At 41.0% G+C, this 20,093-nt stretch overlaps 1 protein-coding gene across 1 annotated transcript; it reads left to right on the top strand.

The window, feature by feature from the left end:
* The first annotated feature begins 191 nt into the window (after window positions 1-191).
* Window positions 192-19,423, top strand: bzw2 (basic leucine zipper and W2 domains 2). Its single transcript, XM_071919161.2, has 12 exons — window positions 192-250; window positions 6,899-6,969; window positions 9,567-9,743; window positions 12,179-12,282; window positions 12,377-12,442; window positions 13,082-13,217; window positions 13,651-13,760; window positions 15,089-15,259; window positions 16,878-17,024; window positions 17,728-17,866; window positions 18,065-18,187; window positions 19,064-19,423. Exons 2-12 carry the CDS (start codon window positions 6,906-6,908, stop codon window positions 19,090-19,092), a joined length of 1,266 nt encoding a protein of 421 aa, XP_071775262.1. The 5' UTR covers window positions 192-250; window positions 6,899-6,905; the 3' UTR covers window positions 19,093-19,423.
* The last annotated feature ends 670 nt before the right edge of the window (window positions 19,424-20,093 follow it).

Raw genomic sequence — 20,093 nt, 5'->3', positions numbered from 1 at the left:
AACCATTATACATCTTCCTCGATTCCATGTTGGTAGTTATATGGGAAGACGTTTGAATTTCCAGCTGTGAAATCTCATCGTGGGCGCTGTGTTAAACTTCTCAGTAACTCCACACTCCCCTACATTGAAGTGCTGCGGCTCGTCCTGACTGCTTTTCAGCAGACTGCCGTTCCTCCGCCTGGTAGAGAGTTCAGAGGGAATAGTGCGCACCGCCGGTATCCCAACTTACTATAGAGTCAACCACAGTCAGGTAAGACAGCCTTTATGATAGACTACTGTCAGTAAATACAATTAAATTAATTAAACAATTGAAATATAGGTCTAGAAGTAAATTGTGCGCGCGGCTTTATTTCAAAGTCAGTCCTCTTCTAACATTGTAACTCTCTTAAAGCCTGGACGTTATTTTGAATTGTTCACACTTATGCTACATGTGTTGTTCACATAACGACTTAATGGTGTCTGCATCGTGTGTTAATGTGTGGGGAAATATCGGGCTGCATAGACAGAGTGACTTTGCGCTACAGGTGCTCAGGGTGGATGTGAAGGAGACGCGCTCCTGACTGGTTTCCAGTGGGAGACAGGGAGAGCTCAGCCCCAGATTATAGTTAAATCCAGTAAAGACGCAGGGGCTTTCTGGCAGTGGGATAAAGGCGAAACCTTTCGAGAACATGCGTTAAACCTGCAATAAGCGATATCAGACCTTCTAACCAATCCTGAAACTAATGTGTGCAGTGTGGAGATTCCATTGAGACATAATGATATATACCAATATCCACACAGGAGGACCAGCTATCACTTCTTAGCATGTTGTCAAATTCTGGTCCGGAAGAAGCTCCTCCCGCTCCCTCCTGTGGCTTTCCAATTTATTTATTTTTATAACTAGCTTATCTCCTCCCTCGCTGTTTAAAAGCGGCCCTCACCTCCTCCCATTCCTGAAAAGTTTCGCATAATGGCGGAATTGATTAAGCGAAGGAGTAACTATAGTAAACTAGTTAACTTGCTACCTACCTGTTGACTTGTCATTGTTTGTACAACACGTAACCTTCAGCAGGAGAAAGTTCTAACAAAGCCAGACTGGTAACTGGTGACACTTCTCTGTAGGTAAATTTAGCTTAGCTATTAGCCGTTATGCACGGTGCTTTGCAATGTTTGTCCTTGGCAGTGGCGGGAGCAAGGGAGAAGTAGTTTTTCTGTGAATGCATTTACAAATATGTTGCTGTTTTTGTCACCCTCTAGTGGTCAGAAAATGTTGCTTATTGCAGCTTTCGTGTTTTGATTGCTGTCCTGATATCTAGGTTTTGACCATCAATACTTGGGATAATTAAGTGGGTAGGCTTGATGTACCTTCCTGCTGTATCTGTGAGTGTGATGCGCCTCGGGTCAATTCTGTGCTTTAAAAGGCGCGCCTGGCCTGATTTAGCTTTACCCAGAGTCAAGGGTGCTTGTGGTGGGGAAAGGAGGGGTATTTTTGTGGGGCCCTGCTGGAGGGGCCCTTCAGAGAGGAGAGGTGATCTTGTACTAATGCCGCGTTCATATCATACCGGATTTACCGTAAATATAAGTTGCCAATTGGGAAAAACCGTTCATGTCAGCCTCCTACTGGTGACTACAAGTAGGACGTAGGATTTTTTTGTAAGCTCCAATATCTCCCTCTTGGCGTCACAAATTGTGAAAGTGTGTCAACACAGGCAGTACACATGATACCGAATCCATCAAGGTAATAAAAATAAAATGTATTAGTTATATTCACACTAATTACTACTTAAGAAAAGCGAGTAATATCTGCAACAGTTCGTTTATGGCATTTTTTAAAGTAACTTAATAACAACAAGTCTTGACCTTACAATCGGCATCTTGAATGTGGGCGTTCCAACAAGTTTAAACACGTGAACGCTTCCAAGTTGCAGCAACGAGACGTCATCCCGTTCATCCCGTTCTTCCACTTCTTCCGATGTACAGTAACACAGCATAAGTTACATGTCTTGGGGGTGGGGAGGGCGGTCTGACATCTTGCCAGGGGGCCCAGAACTTTCTAGCAGCACCCCTGCCCATTACACCATTCATTCTGGTCAAGACAAAGAATGTGGGAGCAATGTTAGCCCAGCCACGTGGTCCTCAAAGTCAGGGACAGGGACCTCCCACAGTCAGGTGGATTGGAGACTAAATTGCCCATAGGTATGAATGGGAGTGTCTGTCTATCTGTGTTAGCCCTGTGATAGACTAAGCAGGTAAAGAATCTGAATGAATGAATTCACCAGAAATGATTACAATTAGAGAATGCCTGTTGTGATCATAGATTTCACTCTCACCACTATTCTCTCCCCTCTGACAGTGTAGACAGTTATAGAATTCATTACTAAATCAAGAACAATAGTTTTCTTGGCAAAAAAAAGAACATATCTTATTATATGGGACCCAGGGACAAAATCTGATAATTTGGAGGTCCAATATGGTTTCAGTGGCCCTGCCTTAGCCTGGCAATGACACCTTCCCCTAATTATCCTCTTCAGGAAGCACAAACTTCACTGCTTTGACTGACGCCCCGGCTGATTGACTGGATTTACTTCCTAGAATTTAATAATGGGGACGTTATTTTGGGCGAGGGGCTGAAATCCCCCACCCCGCCGCCACCCCCCACACACACACACACACACTGTCACTGTGGCACGTCGTCTCCTTGCCATCTCTCTCACTCTGTTATCTCATTCACTCACTCACTCACACACATGCAGTTGAGTAGGACTTCTGTCCTCTTGGGTAAATCCAGACTACAAGCCACAGGCCAGCTGTGCGCTCTTGTTGGGCAAAGGGGTAAACAAGTGTTCATTTGAGACCTTCTCGGTACATGGTGTACAGGATTGCTGATCGGCAACAAACAGAAGCAGGGGCGTTCTGGGACATGAAGACACATGGGTCATTAATACTTTTAATTTGATCTGCTTGTGTTTGCTTAGGCATTGGGATTGCTGACGTTATGGTATACTACTCAAACCTGTCTGTCTTTGAGAGAAGACACTGCCAGGGTACCATTCAAATAGGTATTGCGATTTGCATAATGCTTCTGATCGTTGCAGTTGCCAGGACATTACAATGTTGTGTGGGTGATGGGCATCATGATACATGCCTCAGGTACATGCACTGGTAGGGTTCAACATGGGATAGAAGGATTTTGTTATTCATTTCCAGCCAAAAAATCTTTGGAACAGATGAATCATTTATATGCGTGTTTCAATTGTTTGGTATCTATGGTAATATAGACATGCCTCAGTTGTACTAACTGTGCAGAAGTTAAAACATGACCTAGTTCTAATGTAAGCAGGGCTTTGTAACGTTGCAAAACTTCAGTACTGATACTGGCTCTTAGGCCTCAAATTCAATACCGTTTCTTGTATTGTACATACTGGATATTTGGTGTGTGTGTGTGTGTGTGACTGATACCTCGCAAACTGAATAAAAGCATGTTTTATCTTGCAATAAAACACGGAAACAGACTTTGCTAAAATGTTTTTTTCAATAGCCATTTGCTGCTGGAAAACGTACAGAGATTTGATTGTAAGAATTGACTGTCTTGAATCCTTTCATTACATTTTAATTAATCAAAATCACTATAATTATGAAGAGTCACAGGGCTACCAGTCGGCATCCTGTTTTGATAGCCAGCCAAGTATGGCTTGATTTCTACATAACTAAAATAGGAGCATTGCACCACATAAATTAGTTACCACATAACCCTAAATGATTCTGCATGGCTTTATGCTGTCCAAGGTGTAGATGATATCGCATAGAAAATATCTCAAAAACAATAAAGCATGAGTTTTACTTTTGCATGCAATTCCATACCAATTTGCACACAATAATAAATTATAGACATTGCTGGCAAATTTGTAATTATGGTGTACGACTATTTGGTAACACCTTCATATCCAACTAGTTAGGAGGTCTTAATAAGTCTTAATAAATGAAAGGGGCAGACATAATGTTGTAATAATGCAGTAGTGTTAAATATTGGTTAATCTGGTTTAGTTAAGTTAAATGCAGGGACTGAGGGCGGGGGTATTGTTAGTGCTAGTGTTTCTCAAAATGAAGACCACATTTCCCATAAACCCCATTGCTTCCTGTTCCCCCTTGCCCTCTTCCTGTTTTGTGCTGTAAAGCAATCCAGCAGATTTCCCACCAAATCCAACCCAGTGCCACACAATGTAAAATGTAGTGTAGAGACTGCCAATCTGAGGAAATGAGGAACATTATTATTTCATTCACTAGAAGTTAGTACAATGAAAGATTGCATAAGGATGACTGTTTGGATCACAGGTTTCCCTTCCCTGCTGCTGTTATCAAGCCAGCTAGTGTATAGACAGTTATATAACTCTGTACTAAGCCGTATCTAACAACAAAATCTTCTCAGATGGGGTTCTTTGGGATGCAGCCTCATCAAACGGAGTCCATAGTCCTTGACATGAAATAGTTTGGGATGCCCTGATCTAATGTACTTTATGCTCAATTTCTTCCATTCATCATTAAAGTTTCACCTTATCTTCCCTATGTTCCCTATGTCCTCATATGATCTCAACTCTTTCAGCCAGTCAGCATACTTTGAGTCGAGTCTTGTCCAGCTTTGTTTCTTAATCTGTTTTGTGTGTGACTGACGTGACGGCAGCGCCAGCGGTGAACGGACGCAGACTGCCGCTCCTGAGATCCAGACAACTGGGATTGATGTTGTGGATTAGAAAGTGCTGTAATCCCTGACCCAGCCAAGAGCACTGAACCCTGTCTGCTCGGGCAAAATGAACATGTTGCTCAAAGCCCTGCCGCAGAAATCGGTGTTTCTCAGTAGAATAGTTTAAAGCAGTTGTTGGAAAAATACAATCTGACAGGTGTGTGTGTGTGTGTGTACATGCGTGTTTTTTATTGTAGCATCAAGAGTACAATTTGTCAGTATTAACAGAAGGCACAGATAACAGAGCATATTTAAATTTGAACATTTTAATACAAGAAAAACAACAAAAACTAGCTTAATGCTAGTTACAGGCTTGACAGGGACAGTGGATGACATACCATGTTAAACAATACAATGAACATGTATACATTCAACATTAGGTCCTGAGAACCTTGCTACTACGGTGGCATAATCTGTAGCTAGTGAAATCAATTCACCATGGAAGTTCATTTATCATCTATTTATTAAGTAAAATGTAGCTAGGTGTTAGTTGTAATTACTGTCTTAATGCATTATACAGGATAATACAGTATAAAGTGCTGTAATGAAATGGGAGGTTTTATGTGTTCTAGCAGACATAGCTTCATAAATTCCACTGGATTTGGTTCAGGCAAACATGATCAACAATGTTTAATAAATAATTGATTTATTAAGTGAATAAATACATGTTGAGCTGATTTGTTTATGTGGAAGTATGTAATTGGAGTTGTAAGAGTGGGTTCTGGTTCTTGCATGTTGACACGGTGTCAGTTTGAGTGCCAGTGTCAAAATGAGTTGTGTGAAAGTGTTGGTGATATGTTGAGTTTGATCTGTAGATAAAAAAATGTCTGTAGTTCCAAGTTCATCTTGTGGACTAGTAAACATCATTAAAGTTTTGTGTTAAAAATGTATTGTGCGTGCAAGCTGAAGTATAGGTTGTAGTGTAGTTGTGTTGTGTTTGAGGTTTCGTTTGTAATATGTGTGTGAAATAATCATGCTATTGTACTTACTCATCAGTATTGTGATGATGATGTTGTCCTATGAAGGTATTATAGTAGCAAAACACCTGAGACTTTACACTCTCAGAAATATTGAGGCACCTGTGCCGTAAATTTGAATTCACAGAAAAGATTTACAAATGTGCAAGTGAATTTGAATGAATGTAATAGGAGCTGCAAAGTTGTACAATTGATATACTTCGGATTGTAGAATGAGAAAAATTATAACTAGCCCTGCAGCAGAGAGAGAGAGAGAGAGCTAGACATACCTTTTCAGTAATATGACACGTGTTCCAGGCCTGAGAGTAAGAGGCAGGTTTGCACAGCAGGGATGAGCCCACTATATATAGATCAGAGCACAAGGACGACATTCAGGCAGACACTTACTAGTCAATTCATTCTAACTCACTGGTAGTACGAGGAGCTCACCGCTGGTAAGCATGGACTTTTCAACTGGGTGACAGGACTTTTGGGGTGTTTTGTGCAGGTTGGACTTTTAATACAAACATTCCTCAGAGGCAGAGCTGCTCTGGAGGCAGAAATACATTCATTGGTTGAATTAAACTTCAATGGGCGGAGTCAAACAGCCGCAATTTTTCTGGCTAGGTAACGTTAGACTGAAGCCCAGTGTAAAAGGTAAGAGGTAAGAGAAGAGGAAGCTAATATTATGAAGCCTAGTACTCTTGCTACTATCTGGAAAAATGCAGTCTAGCCACACTAGCATAATAGGTTAGCTTGTTAGCCTAGCTGACCTTCCAAATTCAAATTATACTAGCCTAGCTATCTTAGTAAGCTAGTTAGCTAGTCTGCTTACCTTCCAACATCATGAATGCCATGGTCAAGAATGAATGAAAAATGAAGTCATTGCCATTTATATGGGTTTTTTTGTTTCTTGTTTGCCATTCAAGTTTGCCAATTAGTTAACTTGTCAGTAGAAAAACTGGTTCTTTGGCTCCACCCACCCCAATGAGGTCTAACTCAACCAAAGAGATTGTTTCTGCCTCTGAGAAATGTTTGTAGAACTAAAACCGCAATCTGCATATTTTGCTCATGACTCAGATCTGGGCTTGTGACAAAGGCTGTAGTGTGCAAATACAGTGTCTTAGTATGTTGATTGGTAATGAATCATTCATGCACATATATGTCACAGTAAAACATAGTAGATTGAATGAGAAACATATTCTGTTGTGTGTGTTGCTTTCAGAACTTGTATGAATACCGGTAAGCAGCAGAAGCCAGTGCTTACAGGCCAGCGGTTCAAGACCAGGAAAAGGGGTGAGTACCAAAGACATCTACTCACTAAGGTTAGACCCATACATTGGTTTGATGATACCCATACCAATATTGGGCTTCTATTAAATATGGAATATCAGCCAGTCAGTGTCACTTCTGATATGATGGAGGTTGCTCCCTGACCACAGCTACGTAAAAACAGTAATCCTGCAATAACATTTTATTTTCTGTGCACATTTTGTTTACTCATTAGACTTGATTTCAATGGAGGCTAAGGGATTTTACTACATTTACAATTACAAGAAGGTTTACATTTTTGAAATGTAAGCCATTTGCAGTGAAAAAAATGTATTACATTATTGGTAGGTAAATTTGATTACATGAAAGGAAAATGTATTACGTTAAAAAGAGTATTACACCAATAACTACAAATTGTTATAGCATTAATGGTTTATTATGTTAATGGTAAGTTATTACATTAATTGAAACAGCATATCTTCCAAAATAGCCAGTTGTGTCAAACTCAACATGTTTAGTTTTCTGTTTTTTACATGATTAAAATCGCTCATAGAAATGTCTATACCTAGTATATTTCTATGCCTTATAGTAATAGATAATAGCATAATAGAGGAAATGTAACCACATGGATGAGATACACATGAATTCTAAGTTCTAAAGACCATATTTATCAGAAAAATAAGTTGTCTAAAGTTATTTTGTGGTGTGTCTGTTAAAAAAGGGTCAGGGGACAGTGAACACGCAAACAGCATGTTCTGACACAGACCATTAACGCTCCCTTCCATCAGCCCAGCTGGTCTGCAGTCCTCTGTGGTGTTAACAGGTTGTTTTTGTCCAATAGTGTTCACTGGCCGGCTATTACACAAGGCCTGTCAGACGCTCCCACTGCCCACCAGACATTATGATCTTCCTAGAATGTCACAGTCACACTGGCAGAGTGCTGGTGGAAGTGTGTCACGCTGGTGCAACAGCAGCAGGCGTCTATGGGCTTCAGTCACTCATGCATTTCCCTCAAGTAGGAGAGCCATGCTATTCGCTAACCGTGTGCAATGAGTGGAAAGCTGCCTAATAGTGCTGGTCTTTGTGTCCGTCACGGTCATGCATGTGTAAATTATATGTAAATGTCATTATTTTGCCTACATAATATTAATTCGTAGGTGAGGCCATGCAAATCAAAATTGTGTCCAATTCACTAAAACTTCGCAACACCAACTCCCCCAAATTATTGTAGCACATACAGGATCCTGTGAAATGTGGAGTAAGGACTTTGCAGCAAGTGTCTGTCCATTCATTGCTGCAAGACTGATCTAACATGGGCCAGACATGACCATCAAACAGACCAGGGGGTCCGGCACCGTGCCGTTCCTAGAGCAGAGCAAAGAACACTCCAATGACAAAGGGTCTCTTACAGCTGAAGCAACTTGTGCTTGTAATTGATGATGAAGGAGCTATTTACCTGCACAGTGCTGTTTTCGAGGGCTTGTTTGAACCACAATTTGATTTACAGAAATTTCTTAGTGACTAAGACAAAAACACTGCAGCACAAAAAATGCACAGGTTGCCCTTGCACTGTAATCTTAATGAATCTGGACCTAAGTGTCAACTAAAGGATTCTGCATGCCTTTATGCTTTACTCTCAATAATAAATGATAGACATTTTTTGTAAATCTGTAATCATGGTGGAAGACTGATCACCTATGATGCCAAGTGGCTCCTAATATCTAGTCAGTGAACCGGTAAGCAGTGCTAGAAAACCTTTATTACTGACTGGCTACCTTGGTAGGGTAATACCTTTTATATCAAATTCGTTAGGAGCTGTTGTCATAGTGAAATCACATTTCTTTTCCACTATTAACAAATGTAATAGTAACTGCAAATATACTGCAAACATATAGATACTGGCACAACTACATGATACCACTCACATAGGAGGAGGAGACCAGTTGGTTTCATTTACACTCTTATACAAAGACAATTGCCTATCAAAAGGAATTACCAATGTGGGCTTTGTGAGGGAAAAATCCCCATTGGATTAAGCAGAGAGGCTTAATCCTCTGCCAAGCAAACAGTGTTCTGGGTTACAGGAAAGAATCAGGAGACAAGGGTCTATGGCCTGCTAAATATACACTTGATTATCAACAGTAGAGTGTCGTGTTGTAAGTGGACGCTGTAGTCCCTGTTGGAGCATTTCTGTTTTTTATAGCATTGTACACCGTTTGCCCCAACGTATTTCTGCTATACAGTTTTGTAAAAGATTAGATTAACATAATAATAATAATAGGATACATCAAAGAAAATGGGAGTTGTATAAACATATGCAGTGGACAATTTCCACACTAGAACGTGTTAGACTGAAATGTATTCATGAAAGTATTGGGAAAAGTACGGATTACAGCATTAAATAACAGCAGTACAAGTTGCTGAGACAAAGAGAAAAATATATGAGACAATTGCTACTTTGTAGGAAATGTCACAGGAGCAACATGAATGCCTTCTATCTTCTGTATTCCCAAAGCCATGTTTAAAATGGAAGGGAGATCATTAGTTTGGAAAAAAAGTGTTTTAAGTATGATGTATTTTTCTATTTCCCAAATCAAATCAAATCAAATGCTCTCCCCTAGATGAAAAGGAGAAGTTTGAGCCAACAGTTTTCCGAGACACGATCGTTGTGGGCCTCAATGAAGCCGGCGGCGACCTGGACGCTGTAGCCAAGTTTCTAGATGTCACAGGCTCGCGACTGGACTACCGCCGCTATGCCGACACTCTGTTCGACATCCTTATCGCAGGGAGCATGCTCGGTGAGTGTGTTTATGACTATGGTTTATGACTGTGGTTGAGTTCATCATTGGTGGCTGTTAATCAGAATATCTGTCTGGATGACTGCATGTACTAGGGTTGGACTGATATATATCGGGTCGATATTGACCCTTAACTTGAATTGATTCTAATGTAACATCCTAGTAACGGATTTTTAGCTGCGACCAGCAGCTCTATAGCTCGCTCTGTCAGTCGGTCGGTTGGTTGGTCCACAAAAATTTCCCCACGCGTGTATGCATGCGCATACGTGGTCGCAGCTATTGCGAATTCGCGCTTGTTTATATATATCCATGAGCCGAGCCTGCTGGACTGAATAGTTTTGCTTGCAACAGACCATCCTGCACAATCTATTTTGTTTTGCGTAGTCATATTTCCAAACCACGCTACAATACAAAAGGTGAAAACTGATTCGATAAAGAATTCTATAAAAGTCATTATAGTCGTATTTACTTTAAAAGAATTCCACGCTTTTCTACCCTGACAAGAATAAAATTCTCGAGAAACACTGAATACTTGGAATTTAGGGGAATTTTCAATGAAAAAATGATCGGTGCATATTGGTCAAACCCTAATAGGTACCATACCTTACTATTTACTATAACATCCATGCTCTTCAGTGAAGCATCAGTAACTAGTCAGTTCTGTCGTGGCTAGTGTGACACACCAGCTCGGTCCAGGGTTGTGCTGTTCACTCAGACAAGGACAAAGAGATCACTGCTGGCTTTATCAGATTAACTCGCTAATTCCCCATAATCAAAGAGATTCTCTCCTCACTGCTCACTGGAGAGCGTCTGTCTGCGGCTTGGCACGTTTTACTATATTTGGCATTTGTTTCTTGCCAGGGCGCTATTTTAGTTGGACAGAAAATGAAGAGATAAACCAGTGAAATCCATATCTATCTGGTTTGTTATGACAGTTATTCTGTGTCTTACCCTGAAGGCCATAAAAGCTTAGGAGGGGTTAGGGGACATCCTTGGTATTTGAGAAGCCAATACTGTGACTGCAAGTACATCCACTTCCCCCTCTGTTTCCTGTCCCGTCTTCATTGAATATTATCAAAATTGAAAGCATCGAAAAGAGAGTACTGCCTAATCTCATTTTTTTTTAAAACAACACTGTAATAATAAATGCAAAAATAAAAGCTATAAATAAATATTTTGAGGAGGATTTGTCTCTGAGTGGCAACCAGGGTGATGTGTTTTAACTTAACTTTTAACCCCTGTTATAACAGTGTAAGCTGCTGAACTTCAGTGACTTATGGCCTTAAGCTGATAGATTTCCAAAATCAGTCTGGCTTTTTCTCCTGTTTACATGTCTGAATGCCTATAGACTGTCTCTCTTATACACTAATACGCACGCACACTCACTCATTCACATCCTGTCCTTTAATCTGTATAGAACTAGTACATTTTGCGACTGCCAGGCCTGGATCCAGGATGGCTGTCTCTCTGTCAAACCAATTAAAGTTAAAAGGTTTACACTCAACCTAAATTAGGAGTCCATAGAGCAACGCTAGCCAAGCGCTGGGCACTCAAGAGACACCGGCCACTAGGAAATCAAACCATTCTTAGCATGAGTGTGTATTAGTGAAGACACATGGCAGCTGGTGAATTACTAAAAATAATGGGGATTTTATCTCCATTTTAATGCAGAAAGTAAGTGGTTTTTTAACTGTGGGAGGGGCTGAGTATTTGCTGCAGACCTACTTATGGTGGCTTGCCGCATTACAAGAGTATTAGTGTGTTTTTAGGAGGCAGGAGGAAAAAAGCTTAGAGAACAACAGCAGTAAAGTAATATTTATAACTAGGTGTACAGTATGTTTAAAATGTTGCCTGTATATGGTGGCTTTAAAGTGTTCGGGCAGCAGGTCGGATCGCAATCCCTCATATTGTTATTTAACTGAAACTGGAAGAGACTAAAAGCCCAAATGTGCTGTAGATAAGTTGAGATAAGATGAAACTTAATCGATCGAATTAGGTCAGTGCAGCAGCAAAAGTAATGGGACAGGATGGGATGCAGCATGGAAAAACAAGAGCACAAAATAGAATATAATATAAACAATAAAAGCAGTAATAACAATAAAGACAATAAAAGCAATAAAATAGAATATAAACAATTGCAGGCTTGGATAAACATATGCAGCTGACAATTCCAACACGTGGGTAGACTGTATAAGCGGCAAGTATGGGGAAGACTTGCATGTATGGATTTACTTCTAATGGACTTATAATCTACTTGTAATACACAATTTGTGTAAATGAATAGTAATTGTATAAACTTAGTAATGCCTCGCTGCACTGTCTTGTATAGAAGTAAAAAGCTTCATCGCTCGTCCAGTGAGCTTCACAGAGTCAGGTCACACTCTTACTCACCGGTTAAAGAGCTTTAACCTTTGACCTCACGTTCGCACCCTCAGCTCCCGGAGGGACTCGCATTGACGAGGGCGACAAGGCCAAGGTGACGGCACACTGCGTCTTCACCACCGAGGAAAGCCACGCCGCCCTCCGCCGCTATGCTCAGGTAGGCCGTGGTCCCCCCCCCCTCCTCTTCATTGAAGTAAAGCTTCTACATGTCACTTGACTAATTGTGTCGCTGTTCTAATTTGCGACTGCAGGTTTTCAACAAGCTCATCAGGAGATACAAATATCTCGAGAAGGCCTTCGAGGAGGAAATCAAAAAGGTAAAGTCTGCATTATAGGTCACATTGTCCTCAGTCAATCAGTGGATATGCAGTAGATTCAGAGAAAGAACTAGAAATTTGATCTTACTATTTAAGCAAAAACAATGGCAATTTGGTATATTTTGCTCATTTCCAGGAAAATGGGATGGATGACTGTGGAAAAGGGAACCCACTGGAAATAAATTGACATATTATTCAGTGCAACTATGATTATTTTTGTTTTTTACTCTCCTACCACTAGTACATTATAGGTTTATCAGTTTAATTAGTTTATCAGTGTATCCACCTTTTTAGGCTGACATGAGTCTTTCTAACATGAATTCATGGTATGCATCATAGTAAGTAGGGTAGAGACTGATTTGTGCCGATATTCAGTATCTCTCTTTTCTATCTTAATATTTTTTTCATTTTCATGCCAAAAAATCCCAAGAATTCAGTGTTTCCCCCAGAATTGTATTCTTGTCAAGGTGGAAAAGCATTGTTGTTGTTGTTTTTTTTTTATATTGGTGGTTTGCCTTATGATGATCACCAGTTATAGTTTATAGTCCACCCTCCCTTTTTATTTCCCATGACATCACTGCTCCAGTCATGACATCACGCTCCCACCGTCCTCACAGTCTCCTGTCATTTCCTGTGCAGCTGCTGCTCTTCCTGAAGGCCTTCAGCGAGTCGGAGCAGACCAAGCTGGCCATGCTGACCGGCATCCTGCTGGCCAACGGCACGCTGCCGCCCCCCATCCTCACCAGCCTCTTCAGCGACAATGTGGTCAAGGAAGGTACGCAAGATAAAACGGAAAAGAATAAAACCCCTGCTGTATTCTAAAGCAGTAATTAATGGAATAGATAGCAGGTCTAACTAGGAAGGATGGAGGTTGGAGGTGTGTCAATGTGGAAAGGGTAAAGCGGGATTATAAAGGAATCTAGCTCAGAAACTATGATGGATAACAAATTGTCTGTGTGAAACTCATGCATGAGAGTATTTCAGTTTAAGGAATCTACAAATTGATATTACTCCAAAAACGAATCACCAGATCCTAAAGAACACATTTTAGGAAATATAGTATGTCTATAAAAGACTCTTCATCTCATCAAACATGTATTTCATTTACAGATGTATATAGAATATATGCATAATGTGCACAAATGAGAGCATGTTTGTCAGAGAAATATGTAAATTAGGTCATGCAAATTCACTTTTTCATTTTGCAGGTATCTCTGCATCGTTTGCAGTGAAGATGTTCAAGGCATGGATAGCAGAGAAAGATGCCAATTCAGTAACCTCCGCCTTGAGGAAGGCAAACCTGGACAAAAGACTTCTGGTAAGAAAAAAAATCCTTTCCAGGAGGTTGAACAGCATTTCCATGATGCCCCACGTGAGATTCTTCTTCTCTTTCTCTAGAAATAAGTTCCTGGAGAAACTATGTAACCATGGAGTGCATCAGCACTGGACTGAATGCAGAGTATTAGTATCAGGAGAGCGTTTCCATGGTGATGGTGCGTTCACCTGTCAACCCTTGTGCTTGATGTTTCTAAATATGCACCACGCTGCTCAACATGATGTACAATTATGAACGGGAGGAAGTCCCTCAGGCTTTTCCATGATAAATCCCTGTTCAGCTGATGACTATAGTGGTGCTCTATCTCAGCTCCGTTCAACAACGCTGTGCTGCATCTTTCTGAAATACTTAAAGTGGTAATCCACATGATCCTCATTTTGTTTTATTTAGTCTGCATCTTTGTTTCTCAGCGCTCATTGCTGTGATGTTTCTGCACTGCACTTCCCAGAGATCACCTGTCAATCAAATAGTGTGTCCAGTACTGTGACGTCTTTTTCCTTGGATTTTCTGTTGATGCAGTTTGACTTTCTGTAGGTGGCGCTCTTTTCTTTGTCTGTTCAGCCATGGTGGTTATCGCTGCTCATGCTAACTACCCTACAGTTCTTCTTCTGTTGATTCCAAACAAACTGGAAACGTAAAACGCATCACTTCCTGTGCGGCAGAGGATTTTTCCCAGGAAAGACCTACCAGACACCGGCTGTTTAGAACAGCAAATATGAAAACCTTTCATGAACTGGATATAGGTTGAATCATTACTGTGTTATAGCAATCAGTGATAGAGAGTAGCAAAACAGACATTTATTTATACTAGTCCGTACCCGGGGACGCCACAACTCTGCACAGACTTGCCAAAAAGGCGCATGAAGAGTGTAAATTTGGGAAAATGGAAAAATCAGCTCCGTCAGTCCCTGCCTATGCCAATGCTCAATGCCCATGTGCAGTTTGAGATTGATTGGCCAAGCCGTTGAGGAGCAAAATGGATGCGGACAGACGAACGGACAGAGTGTTCCTCATTCTATAGTGCGATGTAAATGTCACAGATTATTACTCTACTTGTTTGTGACAGGTTTTAATGTGTTTGTAGACCTTTGCATCCATAAGAGGGAGTTGTGTGGTTGAATTTACTGGACAGATGCTCACTTTGTAGTTACACTAAGCAGACTGTGTGCAGGTTTTCTCAAAAGCTTCCAAACACTTGTTTGATCTGTGGTCCAGAGGATGAGGTCTGGATTATTATTATTAACATCTCTACAGGCTGTTAAATGGATTTGCAGTGTGACACACTGTTGTTATCTACTCAATGATTTCAGGAGCTGTTTCCTGCCAACAAGCAGAATGTGGAGCATTTCTCCAAGTACTTCAACGAGGCCGGGTTGAAAGAGCTGTCCGACTTCTTGCGTGTGCAGCAAACCCTGGGAACCCGCAAGGAGCTGCAGAAAGAGCTGCAGGAGCGCCTGTCGCAGGAGTGTCCCATCAGAGAGGTACTGTCAACCAGGGCCAATATTGTCCCTCTATTAAAAATGAGCTATGGGAAGGCCTTAACCTGAATTGATTTTCCACCCTGACAACAATAGAAGGAAATTCTGAATACTTATTATTATTATTATTATTAGTAGTAGTAGTAGTAGTAGTAGTAGCAGTAGTAGTAGCAGCAGCAGCAGCAGCAGTTGTAGTAGTAGTACTAGCAGTGGTTGCGTTAGACTTTCTCGTTGTCCGTCATTTTGACGGACAGGGTCGTAAAAATTCTGTCATAATCTATTATTACCCGTCATTTTCATTTTCATTTTTTTAATGATAATGAGACATAGCCTATTTAATAGCAATTTATTTTTCAAAAACAATCGATCACAATAATATTTAATATACAGAAGAACAAACTTAGATTATGCATTTATCATAGGCTACTATAAAGCAAGGAATCTCTGTCTGTCTGTCTGTCTGTCTGTCCTTCGCATATCTCGAGAACCGTTCGTCGGATCTACTTCACACTTGGCGGGTGTATTGCTGGGGACCCAAGGACGTGCAGTGTCGGATTTGGTGTAATTTGGACACGTGACACGTTCAATAATAATAAACTTTGAATAAACAAGCGAACAGCGCTATGTGCAGCAGCGGCGCGAACGGGCACTGCACTAGTAAGAGAGAAAAGATGAACAAACGGAGACACCGACCATCCTAAACAGGCAAATATGAACGATGCAATTTTACAGAATTAGACAATTATAATTCAAATATGAACAAACCATTTACAAGAAATTAAATTGAACTCAATTGACCTGCTGTAGCCTAGCCTGAACTCAAACCTTCCTCCTGGTCCGCATGGATTTAAACTGGGTGCTCGCTTGAGCGTAATCAAACGCATCAAGGGAGATTGCTGCAGAGGCGATTGTCATTAGGTTCTGCGTCTTTGCCTCGGACAGACGGCTTGTCATGGCCGTTTTAATTTTGTTCTGAAGGCTGAACCCGCGCTCTGCTGCCACACTGGAGACTGGAATTACCAGCGCCACTTCAGCCAGAGTTTTGAAGTCGGGGAACATTTCTCCCAGGGGAGTGATCAGAAGTCGGCAAGACTCTCTGAACGTGGGATTTCCCGATCCTGCAAGCACTCGCTTCACCGGGAGGAAATCCCGCAGCATGCGCTCCTTCTACACCAGGGGCGCGGCTGCTGCACCCCTCTGTGACCCGTAGTGGTCACAGACGCGCTCCAAGGAGAGTGAGATCAAAGACAAGATGAGTAAACAATAGCTAATTAATATGCACACTCGCCACCAACTGGACAGGGGGGTCTACTACAGGTGGTCTACATGTGGTTATTGATAGTGTTGCGTGTGAATTACTTAACGTTAGGGTAGATCGCCCTCAGTGTAATCTGTCAAAATGACAGATGGCCTTCAGATTTTTCTGTCATTGTTAAAAAAATTCCGTCAATGACGGAAAATATTTGGTTAACGCGACCCGCGAGTACTAGTTGTATCATCATCATCTTGGTTTTCAATGGAGAAAATGAGTTTGAGTCATGTAGATTTTTGAGGTTTATTATGATACTTAAAGTTGTCAAAAGCCCAGTCCTTAGTGTGTTTGTGTGTGTTGTTGCTTCAGATGGTGGTGTATGTGAAGGAGGAGATGAAGAGGAACGATCTGCAGGAGCAGGCTGTGATTGGCCTGCTGTGGACCTGCCTGATGAACGCCGTAGAGTGGAACAAGAAAGAGGAGCTCGTCACCGAACAGGCACTCAAACACCTCAAAGTAGGTCACTCCACAGCCATGCGCTGCCTTCAAGCGCTCCTCTTAAACTCCTACTTCCATATAAATACCACTCGTCATTGCATTCAAGTTCTTTTGGAAATAATAACAAAATGGAGCCTTTAACAGAAGTAGTTTTCTGGTGGCTGACGTTTTACTTTAGAAATCAAGTGGTACAGAGTTACTTTGTTCTGCAGCGGCAGAACAAAGGAATTGAGAAAATCCATATTGGTTAATGTGATTAATGTTTTAAAGTTGCAATAATTACGATTATACTGCATTCAACTCACTTTCCAGCCTGTACTCTGTTTTGGAACAAAAACCCCACCCATTGTAGTTAGCATTGGTATTAGCATTCGCACTGGTATTGGTATTGGTATTGGTATTAGCATTGGTATTGACATTAGTTTTAGTGTTGGCATTGGCATTAATTTTGGTATTAGCAATGGTATTGACATTAGTTTTGGTGTTGTCATTGACATTAATTTTGGTATTAGCATTGCTATTAGTACTGGTATTGACATTAATTTGGGTGTTGGCATTGGTATTAGCATTAGTATTAGCATTAGTATTAGCGTTGGTTTTAGTATTAGCAATGGTTTTGATATTGGTATTGAAGCCTGGGAAAGGTACTCAACCTTTATGTATGTATGTATGTATGTGTGTGTGTGTGTGTGTGTGTGTGTGTGTGTGCCCTCTCTCCCAGTACTATGCTCCACTGCTGGCAGTGTTCAGCACCCAGGGCCAGTCAGAGTTGGTGCTGCTGCTGAAGATCCAGGAGTACTGCTACGACAACATCCACTTCATGAAGTCCTTCTCCAAGATAGTGGTGCTCTTCTACAAAGGTTGGTCGTGTGTCAGTTAACATACGCACACTGCACTGACAGTATTATCACGAACATACAGAGGCTGTTTGGAGCGCTACACCATCCATATTTAGCTTTATTTATCCTCACAATGTTTTTTTCCAGTTCTCTTGTCTTCTGTGTCCAAGAGTTGAGAGTTGAAGCTCACAGGACTGAATCCTCTTTCTCTCTTCCCAGCTGATGTCCTGAGTGAGGAGGCTATCCTGAAGTGGTACAAAGATTCCCATGCTGCCAAAGGGAAGAGTGTCTTCTTGGAACAGATGAAGAAATTTGTCGAGTGGCTGCAGAATGCTGAAGAAGGCAATACCTTAATTACTTACTTTATATCAGCCCTCCAGGATTTTGCAGAGTTTTTGTGATTATTCCGCCCGAAAACACTTGATGTTGCGGCGTCTTTCGCAAAAAAAGTGGCACTAATGAGATCCCAAAAAAATGTGATGTTTATAACTACACCCCATTAATAAGGAGTCCTTCCTGTGATAATGAGCCTGCTGCATATCACAGAAAGTACTGGAAATAAAGTTCTCATCCTTGTTTTATTTTCTGAACACAAACACGGGCTCAAAGTTTCAACAAAATAAAATACTGTGATAAATGGAAACTATAATAATGCATGACTCAAAGTGACTAAACATAGTTTGTTCATGTATTGTTTGATTGGAACATTTTATGCAAATGAAGTGCCAAAACATATATTGATTTGGCCTTTTCATGCAGAACAATTGCGGTAATTTTGGCAAAATTACAAGTTCTCACAAATATTGTGGGGATTGGTTGAATTTGCATTAGTTACTGCAAACACAAAATCACAAATTCCTGGAGGGATTCCCCCATTTGGCAACATTTTGTCTTAAGAAAGCCCATCTGCAAGGATATTTTGCTGTTAGATATGACTTGGTACAGAACTCTATACTATGTGTATAATACAGGATGGAAGGTGACAGTGTGAACAGTGAAAACTATAAAGAAAACAGTCATCCTTACATTATTCTCTCACTGGACTAACCTTGAGCGAGTGAAATAATCGTGAATCTATTTCTCATTTTGCCAGGATCACCCAAAGGTCCCCCGCACCCTATTTTGGGAAGCGGCGATTATACCCAAATGAATTGTAATTCTCACTATAACCAGCAGTCGGAGCTGTCAACTCATGTTTTCCTTTCTCCTTGTCCACAGAGTCGGAGTCTGAGGGGGAGGAAGGCTAGAGGAAGAGCAGCCAGGAGTTGGCCTTCCTGCATCTTGTGGCCTGATTTGTCAGTGCAGCAGTTAGTTTCCATGGTGTGTAGTGTCCATCTGGTTTGGGGGGTTTTGGGGGCGGGGGGGGCACTACAAGTACGACACCATATAGACCCACTTCCCACCCCGAGGCAACCAAGCACAGTGAAATAGTCACAACGCTGGACAAGGAGTCCAACCTCTTCAGCACAGACTCCCTTCACTACCGCTGTCCAGGAATAGTAACGTGACCTCATCCTCTGCAGTAGATTGTCACACTTTTTAGTACGCAGGTGACTTTTCTGAAGCTCACTTGTGTATGTAACTTTTTATGAATAAAGTGTTTTTATATGTATGCACGTGCTCTTCTTTTTTTCTTTTTTTTTCTATGCGCAATACAAAACCAGTCAGAGTTGTTGTGAGGGATCTTTTCATTGTCACTGATATGACATTGATGATTAATTTAAGAAATGTACATATTGCTGTTGTCATGTGAAAACTGTAATTCCAGTTTTGGTGATTTTCATGTATTAACTTCAGATGAAGGATTATGTGGGTTGATAAAATTCTGCGAGTTTATGACATTCTTTCAAAATCCATTGGATAAACTCAAAAGTGCATGGTGGTCAAGCTATAAAATAAACTGTTTTTCTTAGTTCTTGAAAAGTTTTGAAGATTTGAGGTTTTCACCTGACAGCGGCAACATGTTATCCAGTCAGCATACAACAATCAGCTCAAACAGCGTTAGCTTACATCAACTTTCTCCCAAAGCTAGAAGCAACAAAACCAAGCCTGATAAAAACTGATTTACGACCTACCTAGAGCTGCATCATGCTTCACTGATAAGTACTGGTAGAAAGACTTTGTGAACTCAGAGTTTTCTCAGTTTGCACTTTCAAATCAGCTTCTATTCAGTGTATAACAGAAAATCATCTTGGGTACTGTCCATCCCATTTTCCATCTTCTCCAATTTATTTTCTATGGAGCTGTG

Source organism: Centroberyx gerrardi, chromosome 19 (genome assembly GCF_048128805.1).
Source record: "Centroberyx gerrardi isolate f3 chromosome 19, fCenGer3.hap1.cur.20231027, whole genome shotgun sequence".
NCBI lineage: Eukaryota > Metazoa > Chordata > Actinopteri > Beryciformes > Berycidae > Centroberyx > Centroberyx gerrardi.
The sequence above is the reverse complement of the archived record's forward strand: the minus strand, read 5'-3'. Positions and strand labels throughout refer to the sequence as shown.

Coding starts and splice junctions, on each gene's coding strand:
- bzw2 (XM_071919161.2), top strand. CDS start 6,906: ATGAATACCGGTAAGCAGCAGAAGCCAGTGCTTACAGGCCAGCGGTTC. Junction 9,744..12,178: donor TATCGCAGGGAGCATGCTCG/GTGAGTGTGTTT, acceptor TCGCACCCTCAG/CTCCCGGAGGGACTCGCATT. Junction 17,025..17,727: donor AGGCACTCAAACACCTCAAA/GTAGGTCACTCC, acceptor CCTCTCTCCCAG/TACTATGCTCCACTGCTGGC.